Source organism: Penaeus monodon, chromosome 2, assembly GCF_015228065.2.
Source record: "Penaeus monodon isolate SGIC_2016 chromosome 2, NSTDA_Pmon_1, whole genome shotgun sequence".
NCBI classification, from domain to species: Eukaryota; Metazoa; Arthropoda; class Malacostraca; order Decapoda; family Penaeidae; genus Penaeus; species Penaeus monodon.
In genome coordinates, this window is record NC_051387.1 from 19,218,870 (window position 1) to 19,238,869 (window position 20,000).

Below are 20,000 nucleotides of genomic sequence, written 5' to 3' on the forward strand. Positions count from 1 at the left end.
TACATACAATAATAATATATAATAATCAATAAAATAATTGGTTAAATATACATATAGTAAATATATGTGTAATATATATATGTTAATAATTATGTTAAATACATATATTGTAAATATATATATTGTATAATATCATTATTATATAATATGTATATTACTTATATTATATATGTATATTACTATATGTATATATTATATTATTATATTATATATGTATATTACTTATATTATATATGTATATTACTTATATGTATATATGTATATTTACTTATATATATATATTATATTATTAATATACATATACATAATATATATATTACTATATGATATATATATTTATATATATATGTATATATACTATATATATATAGTATAATATATATATATATATGTATATATAATATATATTATATATATATTATAATATATTATATATATATATAGATATATGTAAATATAACTATATATATATGTAATTAATATATTATATATATAATAATATAATATATATAATATAATATATATTATTATATTATATATAGATATATATATATATATATAATAATATATATAATTATATATAATTATATTAATAAATAATATATTAAATTTAATAAATAATATAATATAAATATATAATATATAATATATTTATATAATTATATTTATAAATATAAAATATTATATATTTTATTTATTAAAATATAAAAATATATATATATTATATATATATATATATAATTTATATTAATTATAATAATTATATTATAACAATATATGACACATACAGATACAAATCAAATACGACACATACAGATTGCCACAATCAAGATGCGATACATGCAATTCCCAATGCACATGACAATGCACACATGCACAGATGCGCCACACATGCACAGTACGCACACAGCACAGATAGCGCACGCACAACGCACAGTACAGAAGATAAGCACAACACGCACAATACGCCACACACTAACGCACACTGCACAACACACACACGACAGACGCACACACGCACAGATACGCACACACACACACGCACAGATACGCACACACACACACGCACAGATACGCACACACACACACGCACAGAATACGCACACACGACATCACCACACACGCACAGATACGCACACACACACACGCACAGATACGCACACACACACACGCACAGATACGCACACACGCACAGATACGCACACACGCACAGATACACACACACGCACAGATACGCACACACACACACACACGCACAGATACGACACACACACACACAGCACAGATACACACACACAACGCACAGATACACACACCACACACGCACAGATACGCACACACACACACACGCACAGATACGCACACACACACACGCACAGATACGCACACACACACACACACACGCACAGATACACGACGCACAGATACGCACACACACACACACACGCACAGATACGCACACACACACACACGCACAGATACGCACACACACACACACGCACAGATACGCGCACACACACACGCACACACACACACACACACACACACACACACACACACACACACACACACACACACACACACACACAGATATGCACACGTGTGCGCGGACTCAAAGATATGCGCACACACTCGCAAATGCACATACATATATAGATACATATAAACACATTATCATGTAGAAATACATATATAGGATGGACGATCCACATAATTTCTTGTATATTAGACAAAGGGTCGTGTCCATTTTTGTATACCGTCAGTTTCAGAATGAAAATCGTGCGATTTCTATTCCGATCATACTCGATGGACCTGCCCTCCATATGTCTTTCTCCTCCGTTACTACCTCCTCTTCCTTCCCCTCCTTTTCCCCTTCTTCCACAGGTGGGAACGGCCTCGGAGGAAGCTCTTTAACTTTTTTCTTTGTTGATGGGGTTTATTTGAGTAAGCAGAAGAGTTGTCCCAGCTTGTGGTTGCGATATTCAAACGTCTTTGCATTTGTGCACGTCGTGATGACGTGTTTGAACTTTCTCTATCCGGTTTTCTACGTTGCAAAGTGTATCCAAGTTTACAACAAGGGGTCTGGCATGTTTGGAACGTTGCAGAATCGTTGCATATATTTAAGTGCACTTGGGGAGGTTGCGTCATCGACGTTAGGCGAGGTTGTCGTGCCTGCGTGCATTGACATCTCTTGGCCGTAGTAGTGGTGGTGGATATGTGGAGAAACGATACCTGATGAGCAGCAGCAACCAGGTTGAGAGGATTTATTCGGTCGATTCACACTTTTAACTATCAGTTTGGCTTGTACTGATGGTCGAGAGCGGACATTGGTAGTTTTGTAGAGGGATTTTCACCCCCCCCCCCTTTGTCTGTGACGCACAGCATCATATTGTGGTGCGCCGGTCGAACAGATGACAGAACCTTTATCACTGTCTGTTCTTAAAAGGTGGGGGGGGGGGGGTAGTATGCAATCGTTTAGAAGATCAGCTTGTATCCAAATTTATTGCAGCGCCGGGCAGGAGAGGAGGCCATGGAGCTGGAGAGGACCTTGCGTGGGATGATTCAGCATAAGAATGTGAAGAGATTGGGTTTGAATTGATAGGATCCATGAACGAGGACCTGTTCTTCGGGGATTTTCTTTCCCATGTGCATCCGGCTCCTGACTTCCGGTTCGGGGAAGTTTTCTTTTTATCTTCGTCAGAGTTACTATTTGTTCACTTAAATGAGGCCTGTGGAAGATAAGACCGTATAGGGATGGTGTGCATTGTCTACCATGGCAGTAGAAAACCAGTTTTCAATTCGCCACAGGACAGGGAGGCTGAAACATAATCTGTCCGTCGAATGCACTCTTTGGTCTCCCCATATATCCAGTTTTTACCTCTTTCAGTTGAGTCTACACGAGAAAAGATGTAAAAGTACGGAGAAGCTATCGGTAATGTGCGGGATATTACGTTTGTCGACTGAGATGTCGGCAATGATTCCGTGAGGACGCAGTTGGTGGTCATGGTAACTTCGCCGTTGTGATGACGTCCGGCGCGTGGTGACAGGCGGATCGGGATTCGGGGCGGGGCGTAGGCGAGGCGGTCACGTGGTCGGCGGTGCGTCACCGAGGGCCCCTTTTCGCTTGCGGGGACCACCGGAGCGGCAGCGGCAGCCGGCCGGCTTGCTCTGCTCGTCCGGCCCGACGACACCTCCCTCCCCAGGGGTTGATGCTCCCTGATCTCCGTTACATCATGGTTGGGGGTCCTTGACAGGGGGCGAGGAGTCTGGTTACCCCCTCCTCTTCCGACGATAGGAAAGCACTGATTGTGTACATGCATAATGTTGTTCTAGTTGTTGCCAACGTTGGGTGCAGCGGACTCGTGACCCATTATGTTTCTTTAAGAAATTATTGAGAAAGGAATGAGAAGAGTATATATAGCTGTCATTCGTATTGAAAGCATTCATGCGTGGCCTTTGTCCATTGAGGGACACGTGTACGAGACAGGTTCCCCTGTCGAGAAGAGTGATGTCATCAGCAGCAGGCAGTGCGACGACAAAGGGTGCGTCAACAAGCTTAAACTGTTCCGGCTGAGGATGAGGTGCGACGATAGCGCCCTTGTATGTCTTGCAGTGAGGTCTTGGACAAGTAGTCGAGTGAAAGCTGTTCTAATCGCCTTCCGCATAACGGAGGAAGATGGTTGTGGAGGCAAGTAAACCGAGTAACCTCAAACCTTCAGACACCTTCCACAGCCTTATGATTCCCTGTCCCTCTTTCATTTGGTCTCCCACTCCCTTCCCCTAATATATCACTAGGCTCCTGCCGCCATGGTGTTGATTTCGTGGCACCCCCATCACAGTATTATTCCAACATTGCTCCCCCTCTCCTCTTTTCCTCACTGTCTATCTCTCATCCCGTCTCTCCTCTCCCTTCTCTCTCTCTCTCTTTCATGCTTATGCACACACACGTTATTGTCGTATTGTTACCCCTTCCCCTCGCACAGCACATGCCCACAAACGACTTAGTGTGGTTGGATGAGGATGGGGTGGGGGGCGTCACGGAACACGTGCGTGAAGTTATTTTCGTCATCAGAGCGCGTGTGATACTGTGGATGAGGCTGACCGTGTCTATGGTAGTGAATGAAATTGAGATGATAAAAAAAATGGCTTGTACGTGCGTGCGTCCATTCATGCATTCACTCGTGTATGCATGTATATATATTAGTAGTAATATGATGCCCACGAAATGTTGCCTTCTTAATGCACAGTGATCACGAAAAGGAGGATAGACAACATTTATAAGTTCCATATTATAGCTCGAGACATCGATAAGTACATCTAGTCAGTCAGTATTGAAGTATAGGCTATCTCGAATCATTTGCGCACGCCTTGTTTTGTGTGTAGGTACATTCTTGGATGGGCATATGTTAAAAGGCCGAAGAGTTACTTGTCAACTTAATGCTGTTATTCAGAACACGACCTAAGGCGATCATTTTGGTTGTCAACTTCATTTGACGTGACGGTGATTTGCTGTACCGCACTTTATAATTTTATTAATGTTATATTTTTCCTAAGTTACTTATGTTACCACTCCATCCGATATTGGTAGAAAATTAATTAGAAACGTTACCTTGGTTGTTTTAATCTTCTGATAATGAGATTCAGTGGGATTCCTTTAATTACGAATTTATCATTAACTTCGGAGGATGAGATGACGGGAACACCATACGAAGTCGCCGTTTAGAGTGTTCTATATTCGCTTCCTGTGATTTATTAAACTTTTGTTGTGGTTATTTCTACGGTGATTTCTCCTTGAATTGAGTCTGTACAAAAAGATTTTCGTACTTTAGTATTTTTTGGGGAGAAATTTAATCTACTGCCGCAACTGGTCCTTTGTCCGTTTTAGAACAAAGGAGGATTTGGATAGGGGTAGGTTGAGGCGGAGACGTATGTGCAGGTGGTTGTCAGAGCAGCAGCACGTGCCCGGTTTGCTTTGTCATCTGCTACGACGCCAGACAGAAACAGAGGAAGAAAGAAAGGAAGAAAACGGAGGTTAGATATAGACCTTTTATTTCTTATCCGACTAGCACAAAAACGACGACTAGGTGAGAGTGCCGAGTCTCACTCTCTATCTATCTATCTTTGTCTTTTTCTTGTATATTTTGTTTTTTTTAAATCATTTCCTTTATCTTCCCTTCCATGCCTAACGGTTATCCCTTTCGCTTTTTCATTTTCTTCCTCTTCCTCCCCTCCGTTAGTCCTTCCTCATGACCCTCTCTCCAACCCCCTTTCCTTTCTTTCACTCGTATCCTTTCGTCACTGTTTTCCTCTCTTCCCTCTTGCTTGCTCATCGCCCCTCATTTCTCCCTTTTCACTCGCAGATTATTACGGCAGTGATGGTACCCTCAGCTTATACGATAAACGCATAAAATAACCTGTATGACGAACGTTCTAATTTGGATGCTGGTTGCATAGCATTCTCATCTCCCCTCCTCATCCACTCCTCCTCCTCTACACCCCCTTGCATCTTCTTCCCCCTCCCCCATCCTCTCGCTACAACACACTCGCTTATCCCCCCCCCCCCTTCCCCTAACCGACAACCCCCTTACTTTCACCGTGGATGGATGTGGGTTGAGGCGATCATATGGCGGCCAGTAGCTGGGAGACGGTGGCATAGAGGAAAGGCCCTTTTTTGTTTTATCTCGCGCGACCACGCTTTTTGCAGTGTCTTGGAGTGATCTCGGGGGGGAATGTTAAAATGTGAAGATTGGGTTGATATTAAATTTTCTGTAATTCTCTCGCATTTTTGTTCTTTTCTAAATCTTTTTTTTTTCACATTCGGTTACACAGACTCAGTTTCCCTATTTCTTTGCCTGCCTCTCTCTCTCTCTCTCTCTCTCTCTCTCTCTCCTCTCTCTCTCTCTCTCTCTCTCTCTCTCTCTCTCTCTCTCTCTCTCTCTCTCTCTCTCTCTCTCTCTCTCTCTCCCTCTCCTCCCTCCCTCCCTCCCTCCCTCCCTCCCTCTCCCCCCTCCCCCCTCCCCTCACTCCCTCTATTCCCCTGTCCGTCTATCCTCCTATTCCCCTGACTTTTTCGCACATTGGCTCCTGTATGACGGCATTATAAAAAAGAAAGAAATCCCTTCATATTTTTCTTTTAAAAACTATTTCCGCTTTAGTTCCACTTGTCTTTATAAGCTACCTATTTATTTGTCATTTAACCTGCGTCACCTAATGACGTCATGGTTTCGCAAATGATATGTTGTGACCGATCCCAACCAAATGTAGTACACAGTACAGCCAAGCTTCACTTGAGAGCAAGAGACAGGGATGGCCATGTGCTGACTCATCTCCTCTCCTTGGCTGTCGACGTGGCTCGCACCCCAGCGTGTCTGCGGCGTGTTTGCCGCCTTCTCTGCATGCTCCGGACACACCTCGTTTGCTAGCTTGTTCGATCCTGATCATCTCAACATTTCAATAGGAGGGAGGGAGGAGAGGGAAAGGGCACTATGACGTATACATACATAAAAGGTTGAAATGAATTCATCTAACGCGCGCGCGCGCACACACACACACACACACACACACACACACACACACACACACACACACACACACACACACACACACACACACACACACACACACACACACACACACACACACATACACACACACACAACACACACATACACACAACACACACACACACCACATACACAACACACACACACACACATACACACATACACACACACATAACACATACACACACACATACACATACACACACACACAATACACACACACACACATAACACACACACACAACATCACTACACACACATACACAGACACACACAACACACATACACCACACAACACATACACACACACCACATACACACACACACACACACAACACACACACACACACACACAACACACACACACACACACACACACACACACACACACACACACACACACACACACACATTTACCTACTACACTGATGCACGTTAAGAACATGTTGACGGCGGTCTCCGTTGTAGGGCGCTTCCCATGGCCTTTGCGTGCCGATGCGAGTGTTATCAAGTATCGCTGAGAGGGAACGAAAGTGTAGATCGCATGTGCATTTGGGATAGTTACGGAAACGGATATTCACAGAGCGCGGGTGGTGGAACGACTTGTACAAGGATTCTCACGGCTATTGATGCACGTCATAAATGAAAGGTGACCGGAGACAAAGCAGACAAAGCACGGCTTAGTCGCGGAACAGCGAGGGAAACGCCATTAGTCGTGAAAGTAGATCCAAACCCAAACACCAAGCGCCGGATATCGAGTTGAGGACGCTAACCTCGAGGCAAGTTCACTCGTGAGTGAGCAAATGCGGTTCGGCGGATGGGCGGCGGCCCGAGAAACTCCCTTGTATTAACGAGGTCGTATGCAGGATGGGGACGCCTTGACTCTATCTGGGTCACCATTCATGTTTGTAACTGGATAGGAGGACCGGGAGGAGGGGGGACTAATAGTTGTCGATTGGCGGTCGATTGATTCCTGAGTTCCACGCGGAGGAAGAAGGAAATCCATATATCCATCAATTCTTCAGCGAGCTGCTGCTGTTGGTGGTGGTGAGGGAAGAGGAATAAGTAAACTCCCGGTTATCATGTGTCGCAGGGTCAGTGTTCCATTCAGGCTGTCGAGGGAGCCCACAGTTGCCTCGAACTCGCTAAAGGTGCTCCCGTGGGCGCTGATAAACAATGAGAAAGACGCATGTGATCGCGGCAAGGGAGGGCACATGCCGGTGTTAGGCGGCCGTGATCGATTACACACAGCACCGCAGAAGCTGTGGCAGAACCGCACAGCTATTATATTCAGGCTTCCCGAATGTGACCTAGCCGCTGGTAGTCGGCTACATATCCCAACGTGCTTGTTGGAAAGGTGTGCCTTACTGTACTTTGCGAAAAGTTAGTAGCAGGACACGTTGAAGTGTGGCGGTTCGCAAAAGTTCAAACGCTGCAGTGATTGAAGAGTAAAATAAACGGGAGATAAGTCTTGCTTTGTCCTGTATACGCGCCGCACACTTGTATTAAAGGGGTTGGAACCGTTAGAGCAGCTGTCGTCAATGTACTTGTTTATGCAGTGTCATGGTGTAGATTTGACAGGGCTGATTGTGTATTGTTTGTCAGATTAGTTATCATAGTCATATATATATATATATATATATATATATATATATATATATATATATATATATATATATATTTATTTATTTATTTATTTATTTATTTATCTATTTATTTATTGGTATTGGGCCGTCTTAGACTTTATGTAATTTGATATGCCCTTGAAATATCAGAGGTCGATAAGGTGACTACCATACCTACAGTTCCTAAATATCATCGTGACTCCGCTTTTCCACCGCAGAAGTCACATGAAACCAGGAAGTCGACTCGGTCCTCGTCATTTGGCGCTCGGGAGTGGAAGGGATGGGTAGGGGAAGGTGGGGACGGTTAGCGAGCGCGTCAGTTTTCGTTGAGGTAAAAATTGGGCCGGAATTATGGCACCCCCGAGCGTTCTCTCCGGGTGGAGCAGGTGTCGTTTGCGTTTTGGATGATATGTGTAGTTGATTTACTTTTCGCGCTACCCCGATAATGGCTCGTTAAAGAGGAGACGGGATTGCATGCATGTCTCTCCCTCCAAAGGCCGTGAGTGAGAACTGAAGCGAGGAAAGTCATGGGAAGTTTTGGCCCAGCCGATGCTTCCCTCCTCGATTTCGCCTCCTTTCCACCTCTCAACCCCTCGCACATAGAACATTTAACGGGATTATCGAGGAGACGCCTGGTTAATAAGGACTTCCGCCGACAAAGATCTGACCACGAGCTCGCACCGAGGAACTTGGCTGCGATTATCGCAATGCTGCTCCTTTATTTGGCGGTGCCCAGGGGAGGCAGGGAGAGGAGCGAAGCAATGAAGAGACAGAGTGGGACTGAGTTAGTGAAAGAGAGAAATGAAGAGAGAGAGTGAGTGCGAGTGGTAGCTTTAAAGGTGCACTGGCAAAAGCTGTGCATTTCATAAAAAAAAATCCCAGCGTCCCGCCCTCCCGCTGTCCGTCTAGAGCAGGGGTTCTTAACCTGGGGTCCATGGATTGGTTTCATGGTGTCCGTGAGGATCAAAGAAAAGATCAGTTATATTAGTATTTTTTATTTTTATTTATTTATTTATTTTAGATTGTTAACATTAAAGTTTGTGCATCTCGTATAGCATGTATGAAATTAAGTCTCAATAGATAAAGTACAGTATACACATGGCATGCAGAGTTGTAACTATGTGTTTTCTGGGGAAGGGGGTCCATAGCTTTTATCAGAATCTCAAAGGGCCTGTGACTTTAAAAAGCTTAAGAACCACTGGTCTAGAGTATTTCGAGTCGTCTGTGTGAAGTTTTGAAAAGTCTTTCGCCTCCATGCACTCTTTCTTCATCCTCCCCTGGTTTCCTTGACCCTTTTCTCAAATTCTTTAGACGTGCGACCATCAAGGAGTTGGGTGTAAGCATGCTTTCATCTCGCTGCCGGAATGCGAAATGTAGACGATGGAGTCTGTCGTGAAGGTCCGAGCTAGCGGAGCAAAACAACCGCGATATTAATAAAACTGTTGACTGCTCTTGCGTCACCGCTAGGAACCATTGTCATTTGCTGTAAGTAGATCTCGAAAACAGCCTCTTGCCACAACTACCAAACGCTCTACTTCGAACATAGCCACCTATCAGATCGCCTGATATGCAGCTTGCATTAGTCCCTGAGCTATATTTGCAATAATGTTGGACTTCCCAGCGATGCCATTCTGCTCCCTACCGTATGTCTTCTTCTTTTAACGGTAGGTTCATGTCTGAGCCGCCGTGGTCACAGCATGATACTTAATTGTAGTTTTCATGTTGTGATGCTCTTGGAGTGAGTACGTGGTAGGGTCCCCAGTTCCTTTCCACGCTACCGTATGTACTGCCCTCAATAAATCAATTTTCAACGCCTCGTTATCATCTGAACTGTTCATGATAAATTAGTCCCGGTTTGAGTGTAAAATCTGCTGTTTGGTATGTCAGGTTATGTCTGCCAGTCAGTCAGTCAATCAATCCCTCTCCCTCTTCTTCTCCCTTGTCCTTTCTATCCTTCCCTTCTTACCTTTCTCCCTCTCTATTCCCCACTGAGCCATTTCCTACATCACACTTACCACTTAATGGCACAATTGCACGATTAACTAGAAAACATTTAACATTTGTTCGTAGTTGTTGCCTGTTAGTTACGACCACCAGAATCTTAAGAATCGGTGAAGTCGGTATATTTTTTATCGGTATCCAATGATGTTCTCTTAGGTAGGTGTGTGTGTGTAACCGATCCATGATTTATGACTTGTGGCGTTGAGACTTGATTGACAAAGGATTTAGGTTGTCTCGGGAGGAAGATGGAGGTGTCGGATCGAGATCGTGAAGAAAGAGGGCTAACAGATTGGTGCCAGGCCCGTACGATCGAAGGGATAGTATTGAGGGGTGAGCTGGGGTGTATGGGGGTTTGGAAGGACATTGGGTATTAAAGAAAACGGGTGATAGGGGGGTAGAGGGGAGAAGGGGAGGGGATTGTTAGTGTTATCGGCCAAGAGGTGGGAAGGCAGTCGAGGTGTGACTTGCGTTCGAGGTGAACTGTGTTGTGAGCGCAAGAGGGCTGCTTTGCCCTCCGCGTTAACCTTTATTTTTTTCTTTATTTTTACCTTCGTATATGATCCTCTGAAGTACTAAAATGAGCGTTACCGTAGTAGGGAGGGGCGGTTGCTGGATTTGTACGTTTTTTTATAACTTCTAGGCTTTAGGTTTGCTCGTGCCTTTCGAATTTTGTGGACTTTATTGCAGTGACTATTGTGATTTATTTTGTATCAGTTGTAGTATGGTTTAATTTGCTTGAAATATGTATTAAGTTCATTATATGTTCATAGCATGTGATGTGTGCGTGTGTGCGCGCGCAAGCATTATGACACTATGTATGTATGTATATACATATTAATATATAAATATATATTGTAATATATAAATATATATTGTAATATATAAATATATATTGTAATATGTAAATATATATATTGTAATATGTAAATATATATATATATATATATATATATATATATATATATATATATTATTTATTATAATATACATATTGTAATACATGTATCTTTACATGAAGTATACTCCTATGCATATAATATAATGCATAGGGATGAAATATATTCAGTTGAATTCATTTGCATTGTATATTGTGCATGATATAATTAAATTATCTGTGTGGGACGGTTTGCATAGCTCTTTGTTTCACATGTTTTATCACATGAGTGTCTTCTTCCATTATACACATTCACCAACCGACTAGTGCATAATTGACCGTATCCTTTGCATGAAATAGTGCTTTTTGGCAGATAAATAATGAATTTTATCATTCCATGTAAAAATGTAGTGACACTTTGTTGCTTTCATTAACAGGCTTGTTGACAAATAAAGGGTCTCGTTGCATGACGCGGGGTCGGTTTAGAGAGACACAGGGAGAAATAGTGAGAGCAAGAGAGAAAGAAAGGGAGGCAGGGAGAGAAAGAGAAAAGAGCATCTTGTGCGGGAAGAATCTTTCACGAGAGCAAGCGCCACACTGGGCCTAGGTAGGTGCAGAAAGTCTCTCTCCTTTTTTGTTGTTGTTAAAAAGAATAAAGATTCAACTCGACAAAGTTCCGAAGTCCTTGATAATAGGATGGATCGGATGTCTAAAAAGAAAAATTTCAGTTGCGTCGGAAAGAAGTGAGAGAGCAGCGCTGCACGATGAGCTTTTCTTATCTCTGCGTGCGAGCTGAGTGTGGTTTGTGCTGTGGATAAGTAGTCGATGCTGAGAAGTATGTATTTTGAGATGATCTTGCAAAGTGAAGTTGGTGCTGATAGAGGCACGTAACAAAATTTCCCGATTTTTGTGCTTCCCTTAATTTTTCGGAGTGGGGAATAGGAATGCCATTAATTTGCCTCGCTACGGAAAAAAAAATTCTTGCTGTTGCAAAGTTGGAATTCTGATGTTATGAACGAATCGCCTTGCCATGATTGGTGCGTGTGATTGCGTGGCGTGAGCAAGGCCGCGGTTACATATTGGCCTTTTTGGGATCTCCAGGGAGGAAGGTGACTTACGTAATGGAGAAGCAAGCTTTTTCTGATTATTTTAATAATTCATTTGTTTATTTATTTGTTAATAGCTTTTGCATCTTGGCGTATGTATTCACGGTATCCATTTTTTTTATTTGTGATGGGAAGTCATTGCTTTTATGTGATGAAATTTGATCATTACATGGAACTTATTGACTGTAGGGGCCTTTGTGAATTACCCTTCTCCGTTATCTCCTCCAATGACCTCCGTTTCCTTCGGTAAGTGTATGTATCCTTGCATAAAGGTAAGGTGGTGAACACTAGCCTGTCGAAGGACGGTGGAGTAGCTTGAGCATCGTGTGTTTGTGCGTGCGTGATTTTTTTCTTCTTCACTTACCTGAGGGAAGCCTCTGCAGTGGCGCCTGTCACAAACCTTTTCTCTTTTTCTTAGCCTTCGTTCATTCATCTCGTGTTGAACCCGTTCGTGCTGTTGCTTCTGTAACTGACTCTTGAGTGCTTTGTATTATCCTTTAAAGGCGACGAAGCAATGTAAGTGATGGTGGTGGTGATGGTGATAATGGCGATGGTGAGGACGCTTTATGATGGATGACTGGGTTCTCTCCTTACATTTGATAGTGGTGAATATATTGCTTTTGCGACTTCCCTCCCCACTCATTACGCTTCATCATTCTTCCTTCGCCTCGCGTTACATTCTTCAGCCACGCGCCATTGTCATACCACACCTGGCATAATTGCGCGCGCGCGTCCTGACTCACCTGTCCGTCGCTCGGCCGTGTGCGACCTTGAGAGAGAGGGAGAGAGATAGAGGGGGGGGGGGGGGAGTTTGTCTTATTTATTATAATGATTTTTTTATGTCAGTGCAGGGGCCATTTTTTGCTATATAGGTGATGGGGTTAGGGTAGGAGTTGGTGCCGGGGTGTCGGGGTCGTTGCTGAAGCCTTATTATCGGTGTTAGGAGGAGGAGGTAGGGGAACCGGGAGGGGGGGGGAGGTTGAGCGCCCACGTATTAATCCTTAACAGAGATCTTTCGGTCTTTCTTTCTGTTCTTTATGTATTTCGCATTCGTTTTACGTTGTTCCCCGTGGGTGTTTTCCCTCTACCCTTCGTGTCTGTCTGTCTGTCCGTTCTGGCTTCAGTGCTTCCTTCAGTTGCTGTCACTGCCATTCCTCGCTGTTTTCTCAACCTTCGTGTTTTGGAGTGCGTGTTGTTGCCGTCTTCCTTCGTGTCTGCGACTGGAGTTATCGGCCTTGTGGATCAGCAACGGCTTGAGGAGCGTAGGTGTGTGGCGGAGATCTTTTCGTCCACATCTTCCACCACCACGCCTTCATGCTCCACCTCGCCCTCTTCAGAACCAGTAACTGCGCGACTACGCCTATGTATTGTCACGATTGTACTTTTTTTATTTGGCGGGGGGAGGGGGGCATAAGCACATGTTCGTAGCTTTGTTTTATTTATCCTTACCATTTGTGGATTCGTTTGATATTTAGTTATTAGATATTGCTTCTGTTTTTTTTTTTTCTCTTTCGAAGTAGGTGTGCAAAGTCAGTCGGATTGCAGTGTCCTTGTGGGCGATTTCGGAAGGTGGTGACACTTATTGCGCCTGCTCTTGTGATTATGATTTTAATGTTGTAGTTGCTGGTTTGCCGTGCATGAGAGGGAGTGATAGATAACCTTTTAAAATATTTATAGATCTCTCTTTTGTTTGATCCGATGTTTGCTAAAGGTTTAGGGTGGATGTTCTAGTGGGCGTGGTGTGGTGTTCGATGGTGGGCTCCCCGCCTACCCCACTCACACCCCGGTATCGATCCGTCGTGAGGTTGCCCTCTCTACCCCCACCCACCTCACATGAACCCCTCTCCCTCCCCCCTCCCCCAAAGACCACACCGAGTCGACCCGCAGTGGCTCCTGAATCCTTCTTTCCCTCACCCGCTGCCGCCGCTGGACACCCGGCATCAGGCTGCGAGGGGCTTCGGAGCAGATTCCTGTGGGGTGGCCGAGGGGAGGAAGAGGAGAAGAAGGAGAATATAGGTGGTAGAGGGAAATGATGAAGAGGTGGTGATTGCGGATAGGAAGTGGGAGGAAGGAAATTGGAGGAGTTGCTGAAAAAGTGGAAAGAATATTAGGAAATAAGAACTAACGTTAATAAGTTTCTCCCACACTTCTCATGTCTTGCTTTGTCCTTTCCTCTCTTTCTCCTTTCATCCTCCCTTCCTTTCTCTTTCACCCATCCTCCTCCTTCCCTCCTCTCTCTTCTGCTCCCCTCTCTCCTCTGCTCCCCTCTTCGGTTTGTTTTACAGTCGGATGCCTTGGACGCGGGTCTGAATGGCAGGACCGGGTATGACAGCACTATGACTCCCATGAATGCCAGGCTAGAGAGGCGAGAGGGAGTCGCGCCATGGCTTTTTTAAAGACGAACTTGCGTTCCCCCTTTTCCTCCACCTCCCTTTTCTTCCAGTACGGTTCTTCCTTTTTCCTCCCCCCCTCTCTTTCGCTCTCTTACCCTATTTTATTTTCTATATTACTGTACTGACATTTCCCCCCTTATTCGCTCCCTCAGCTTTCCCTAAGCGAAGCTTTTCTTTTTCTCTCCTTCCCTCCCACCCTTCCTGCTTCAGCCTCTCTGCCTCCTGATTACCCTGCCGCTGTCGTGAAGGGAAAGAGGGTTACATTCAGTGTTATGCTGTGTGAGTCGCTGTGTTGGCTAGTTGCTGCCAGTGTTACGGAAGCTGGGGGAGACAGAAAGGAAGGGAATGGAGGAGAGAAGACGAAAGGGAAGGAAAAGTGAAGAGGTACGAGAAGGGTAGGGGGGGAGTGTCGGCATTAGAAGGTCCGAGAGGTTGTGGCACTGGTGTTGGGTCTGAAGTCTTTGCGTTCGGGTGCCTGTGTGATGGTGCCTGTCTGCGGTATGGCTGGCAGATTGCGCGAGGGCTTTGTCGGTGTCGCTGAGGCGTAAATGTTGTCAGTTTCGTGCAGTTCATGCTTACACCGCTCCACTTGAAACCGTATATTTAAATGGGTTAATCGATTGTTGCATTTTTTTCTTTTTTCTTAACTTACATGCCTGTAAACACAGAACATGGTTGGGTACAGGCGCACATACATAAATGTGCGTGTATGCGCAAACGAACACTCTGTATCTATATCATCATCTCCCTTTGCTTCTAAACATTCTCACTCCTCGCCCGTCATCTAGTGCCTCCGTCCTTGAGGTACCTGGCAAAAGGACGAACACTAGCTTGTAATGCGTAGTGTTTCACGGCTTGCAAGGTCAGGTTCATGACGGCTTCTCTCTCTCTCTCTCTCTCTCTCTCTCTCTCTTTCTTTCTCTATCTCTCTCTCTTTCTGACTTTCTCTCTCTCTCTCTCTCTCTCTCTTCTCTCTCTCTCTCTCCCTCTCTCTCTCTCTCTCTCTCTCTCTCTCTCTCTCTCCCTCTCTCTCTCTCTCTCTCTCTCTCTCCCTCTCTCTCTCTCTCTCTCTTCTCTCTCCCTCTCTCTCTCTCCTCTCTCTCCTCTCTTCCTCTCTCTCCCTCTCTTCTTCCCTCCCTCCTCCTCTCTCCCTCCCTCTCCTCTCCCTCCCTCTCTTCTCTCCTCTCTCCTCTCCCTCCCTCCCTCCCTCTCTCTCTCTCTCCTCCTCCCTCCCTCCCTCTCTTCTCTTTTCTCTCTCTCTCCTCACCTCTCTTCTCTTTTCTCTCCCTCTCCTCCCTCTCCTCTCTCTCTCTCTCCCTCTCCTCCCACCCTCTCTCTCTCTCCCTCTCTCTCTCTCTCTCTCTCTCTCTTCTCCCCCCCCCACCTCCCGTTCCCATACTTCCTCCAATTTTTTGTTCATCGCTTCACTTGTATTTGAGTGTTGGATGCTGCGTTTGAAGTGTTCTCTGTGTCAATCTGTAACGAGAAATATAAATGCCAGTTTTTGATACAGCAGATCGTATACATTAGGTTAATTAATTCCACGTTCATGATTGATTAGACTGCACAGGTGTGAGGACATTAAGGAAGTTGGATGTGTGAGCTTCGAGGCTTCTCTTAAGGTAGGTTAAGCTCAGTCGGGGCGCGCTTTAATCAGCATAAAAGAAGTGAAGTCGACGTTTAGTGGCTTGTGTGTGTGTGCGTGTCTGCGTCTGCAGCCACGCTTTTTGTTTCCCAAATATTCATTTGCTGCTTTTGTGTGTGTGTGGGGGGGGGGTGAATTACATAGAACGAGGTAGAAAAGGAACATCTCATATATAGTTATTTCAGGTGTTGATAATAACAGATAAGAGTGAGACTTGTGTAAGTTGTTTCTGGCATTTCTCAGAATGCTTATCATTAATCCAGTCGAGGCCGCCGAGAGAACCGACTTCCACTCTTTCTTCTGCTCCGTCTTTGTACTAACGGCATTATCCTCGCGTGGAGCTGACGAGTAGCCTTCCCAGTGCGTAAGTAGAACGGTAAAACCGTATATAGAAGTACTGAGACAGTTCCTTGGTGGATGAGAACGCGCGATTCAAGATATGACATAAATCGAAACCGCTTTGAATGTGTGCGTGGTATGGCAACTTGTTTAATTGGCAATGACTTGTTTATACATTGATTGTTGTTCTGTTGCATAACTGGAATATGTTCAGACAAGTATGAAAAGAGAAATGTGAGAATCTGTGGTTGTATGATGTAAAGATAAGGAACCTGTGGATGACCAAGGTCATTGTGGATGACAGCATTATGTCAGTGCGAAGTGATTGTTTACGAAACCGGATGGCGATATGGGTGACGCAGGTGTTGGTTACCATGACAACCCTTGCTCTTGCTCTTGTGGGCGTATGTATGTATGTTTGTTGGTTTAAAACGACATCAGTGAATATCACAAAATAATCGTGAGTCAAACACGGACACATGCTTTTAAACCAAACATACATACACATCCATAAACACACTAATGCATATGCCCCCACATAAATGCATGTCAACATAAACATATATGTACACAAATGAATATCAATGCACATACAAATATACATGTGCATAAAGACATGCTTATTCACATGCTGCATACACACATACATGTCTACATACATGTATACAAATACATGTCTACACATTCACATGTATACACACATGCATGGTTACACATTCACATGTATACACACATGCATGGTTACACATTCACATGTATACACATGCATGGTTACACATTCACATGTATACACATGCATGGTTACACATTCACATGTATACACATGCATGGTTACACATTCACATGTATACACACATGCATGGTTACACATTCACATGTATACACACATGCATGGTTACACATTCACATGTATACACACATGCATGGTTACACATTCACATGTATACACACATGCATGGTTACACATTCACATGTATACACACATGCATGGTTACACATTCACGTGTATACACATATATGGGCGCACATTCACGTGTATACACATATATGGGCGCACATTCACGTGTATACACATATATGGGCGCACATTCACGTGTATACACATATATGGGCGCACATTCACGTGTATACACACATTTGCGCACATTCACGTGTACACATACATGGGCGCACATTCACGTGTGCGCACACATACATGGGCGCACATTCACGTGTGCGCACACATACATGGGCGCACATTCACGTGGGCGCACACATACATGGGCGCACATTCACGTGTGCACACATACACTAGCTGTCTTCTCTTTGTGTCTCCCTATTTTCTTTTTCTCTCTTCCTCCTTCCCCCATCCCCCATTCCCTCACTCACACTGATTCTTAAATGGCATACAAAGAAGTGGGGTGCATGTCTTCTGATAAGTTTTGGCCATGATAAGATAAAGCAAATGGTAACCCTGTAGATTTTGGTGTCGGGAAAGGATTTTAGTAAGAAGTTCCATGAATAGTTAATTAGAATATAGAATATTGTATATCCAGCGGACTTCTTATTTTCTCCCCCTTCCCCTATTTTTTCCTTTTTTGCTGCTTGATTTTTTTGAGAGATGACCTTGAATTGAACTCCTCCCTACTTCAGATACATTATTATATGATGTCGAGAATTTAGTGTTGTATTGATATAGCTTATTGTACAAGACGAAGGGCCGCACGTGTATTTCACTTTATTTATTATATTTTATTTATTTATTTATAAAAATGACTGAAGCTACATTTTGTTAGTGAAGGTGTTGCTCTTGTATACTGAAAATAAGGTACTTCAGAGGGTTTTCATTTTCTTTTTCTTCTTTCTAATGAGGACATGCTCAAGAAACAATGTCCTTGAGTGGCACTTGTAATAAAATGAGAGGGTGTGTCATTATTTTGCAGGGGAATGTTGAAGATGTAGGTAATGTTATAGAGGCATTGGAGCCCACATAAGCTCTGGGCTCTTGGGCGATGGGGTCAGCCTGCAGCTCTGAACTGACAGCTGAGGACTACAGCGACCACCCCCACTACCGCCACCACCACAACCACCACTTTAAGAAAGCTATCAACAACCGCTATCCTGTTTCTAATGCGAGCTTTTTGTCTGTTCATCTTAAGGGCTCCCCCATTGTGACGCGCTCCATCCAATCGGTAGAGTAAATTTAGCAATGCTCTGTGATGGGGCGACTACCAATACGGTGTCATCTTCAGCTACAATTTTGGCAGTATGCAGCACTGCTAAGTGCTTGCACATTTACTATCTTGAATATTAACCAATACTGTCACTGATCATGGTGACAAGGGAAAAAACAGTATGATCATTAGCAGTTTTTGTACTGTTTTCTTCCCCACAGTTTGACTTTTATTTATTTTTGCTTGTCTTTTTTTTTTCTAATTACTTAGCTTGATGACACCTTAATGGATGTTATCCATCAAGCCACATAATTGCTTCTTACTGAACTAAAAAAGCACTGAAAATCTCAAGTACACTGTCAGGTGATTGGACATTGCCTTGAAACAGTTAATTACCCATGTTGGTGTTGACACAGCACTTCCTACCATTTCTGTAAAAACTGAACAAGAATATACTGTGCTTATCACTTCGCACCCTGGCATGACATATTATGCAAAGCAGATTACCAATGTCCCATCTGTATATACTGCTGCCATTTTAATGACAGGGATTACACTTTTGTACACCAAAGTCATCTTGGAATGTTGTGTACTTCATGGCAAATATTTTTTTTCTTTTGAAAGTTGCTCTTTTTTTTTCTTCTTTTTCTTTTTCTTTTTCATATGAGTCCTAACTAAAGTAACAACCAATTTCTTGTCACTTTTATATATGTTGTACCTCTACCAGAACCATACCTTCACATAGTTTTAACAGGAAAGTTCTCTTCTACCCCTTTCACTACATGCAGTTGCTATTTGTTCTGTCCTTGAGCAGGCCATACTTGTGTTTTATGTGTACAAAATGTAAACATATTTATGGTAGAAAACAGTCAGTGGACTGTACTATTTTTACACTGAAGTTGCATCTGAAATTTTATATCTTCATGCACACCATGTTATTTATTGTGCATAACCTCTCTTGTTGATTGTTGATTTATATATATATGTATATATATTTTTTTTTCTTGCAGAATATGGCTGCTAATGGGTCCCAGCAAGACATTGATGAGTCCCTGTACTCACGCCAATTATATGTCTTGGGTCATGATGCCATGCGACGAATGGCATCGTCTGATGTCCTTATATCCGGACTTGGAGGACTTGGTGTGGAGGTGAGTGCATTTTTGGTTTTGAAGAATCTTTTATAGCATCCTTTATGCATTCTGAAAAATAGGGTATGTGTCAATGTTTGGATAAGGGATTTAATCATATTTATATACATTAGAGGTAAATTATAGCCTTTTGTTTTTGAATGGCAGTTC

The 20,000-nt window shown here is 43.4% G+C and overlaps 1 protein-coding gene across 5 annotated transcripts in view; it reads left to right on the forward strand.

The window, feature by feature from the left end:
* LOC119581621 (ubiquitin-like modifier-activating enzyme 1) overlaps nt 1-20,000 on the forward strand; it is a 38,887-nt gene that overhangs the window by 7,582 nt on the left and 11,305 nt on the right. The window contains exons 1-3 of one of the 5 annotated variants that reach the window (XM_037929743.1): nt 16,474-16,571; nt 18,469-18,717; nt 19,710-19,850. In XM_037929743.1, the coding sequence (XP_037785671.1) occupies nt 18,538-18,717; nt 19,710-19,850 (321 nt within the window). In that variant the 5' untranslated portion in view covers nt 16,474-16,571; nt 18,469-18,537. Of the gene's footprint in view, nt 1-11,500; nt 11,671-16,468; nt 16,572-18,468; nt 18,718-19,709; nt 19,851-20,000 lie in introns of those variants that run through there. The other 4 variants (XM_037929751.1, XM_037929773.1, XM_037929766.1 and 1 more) reach the window with 4 other exon arrangements.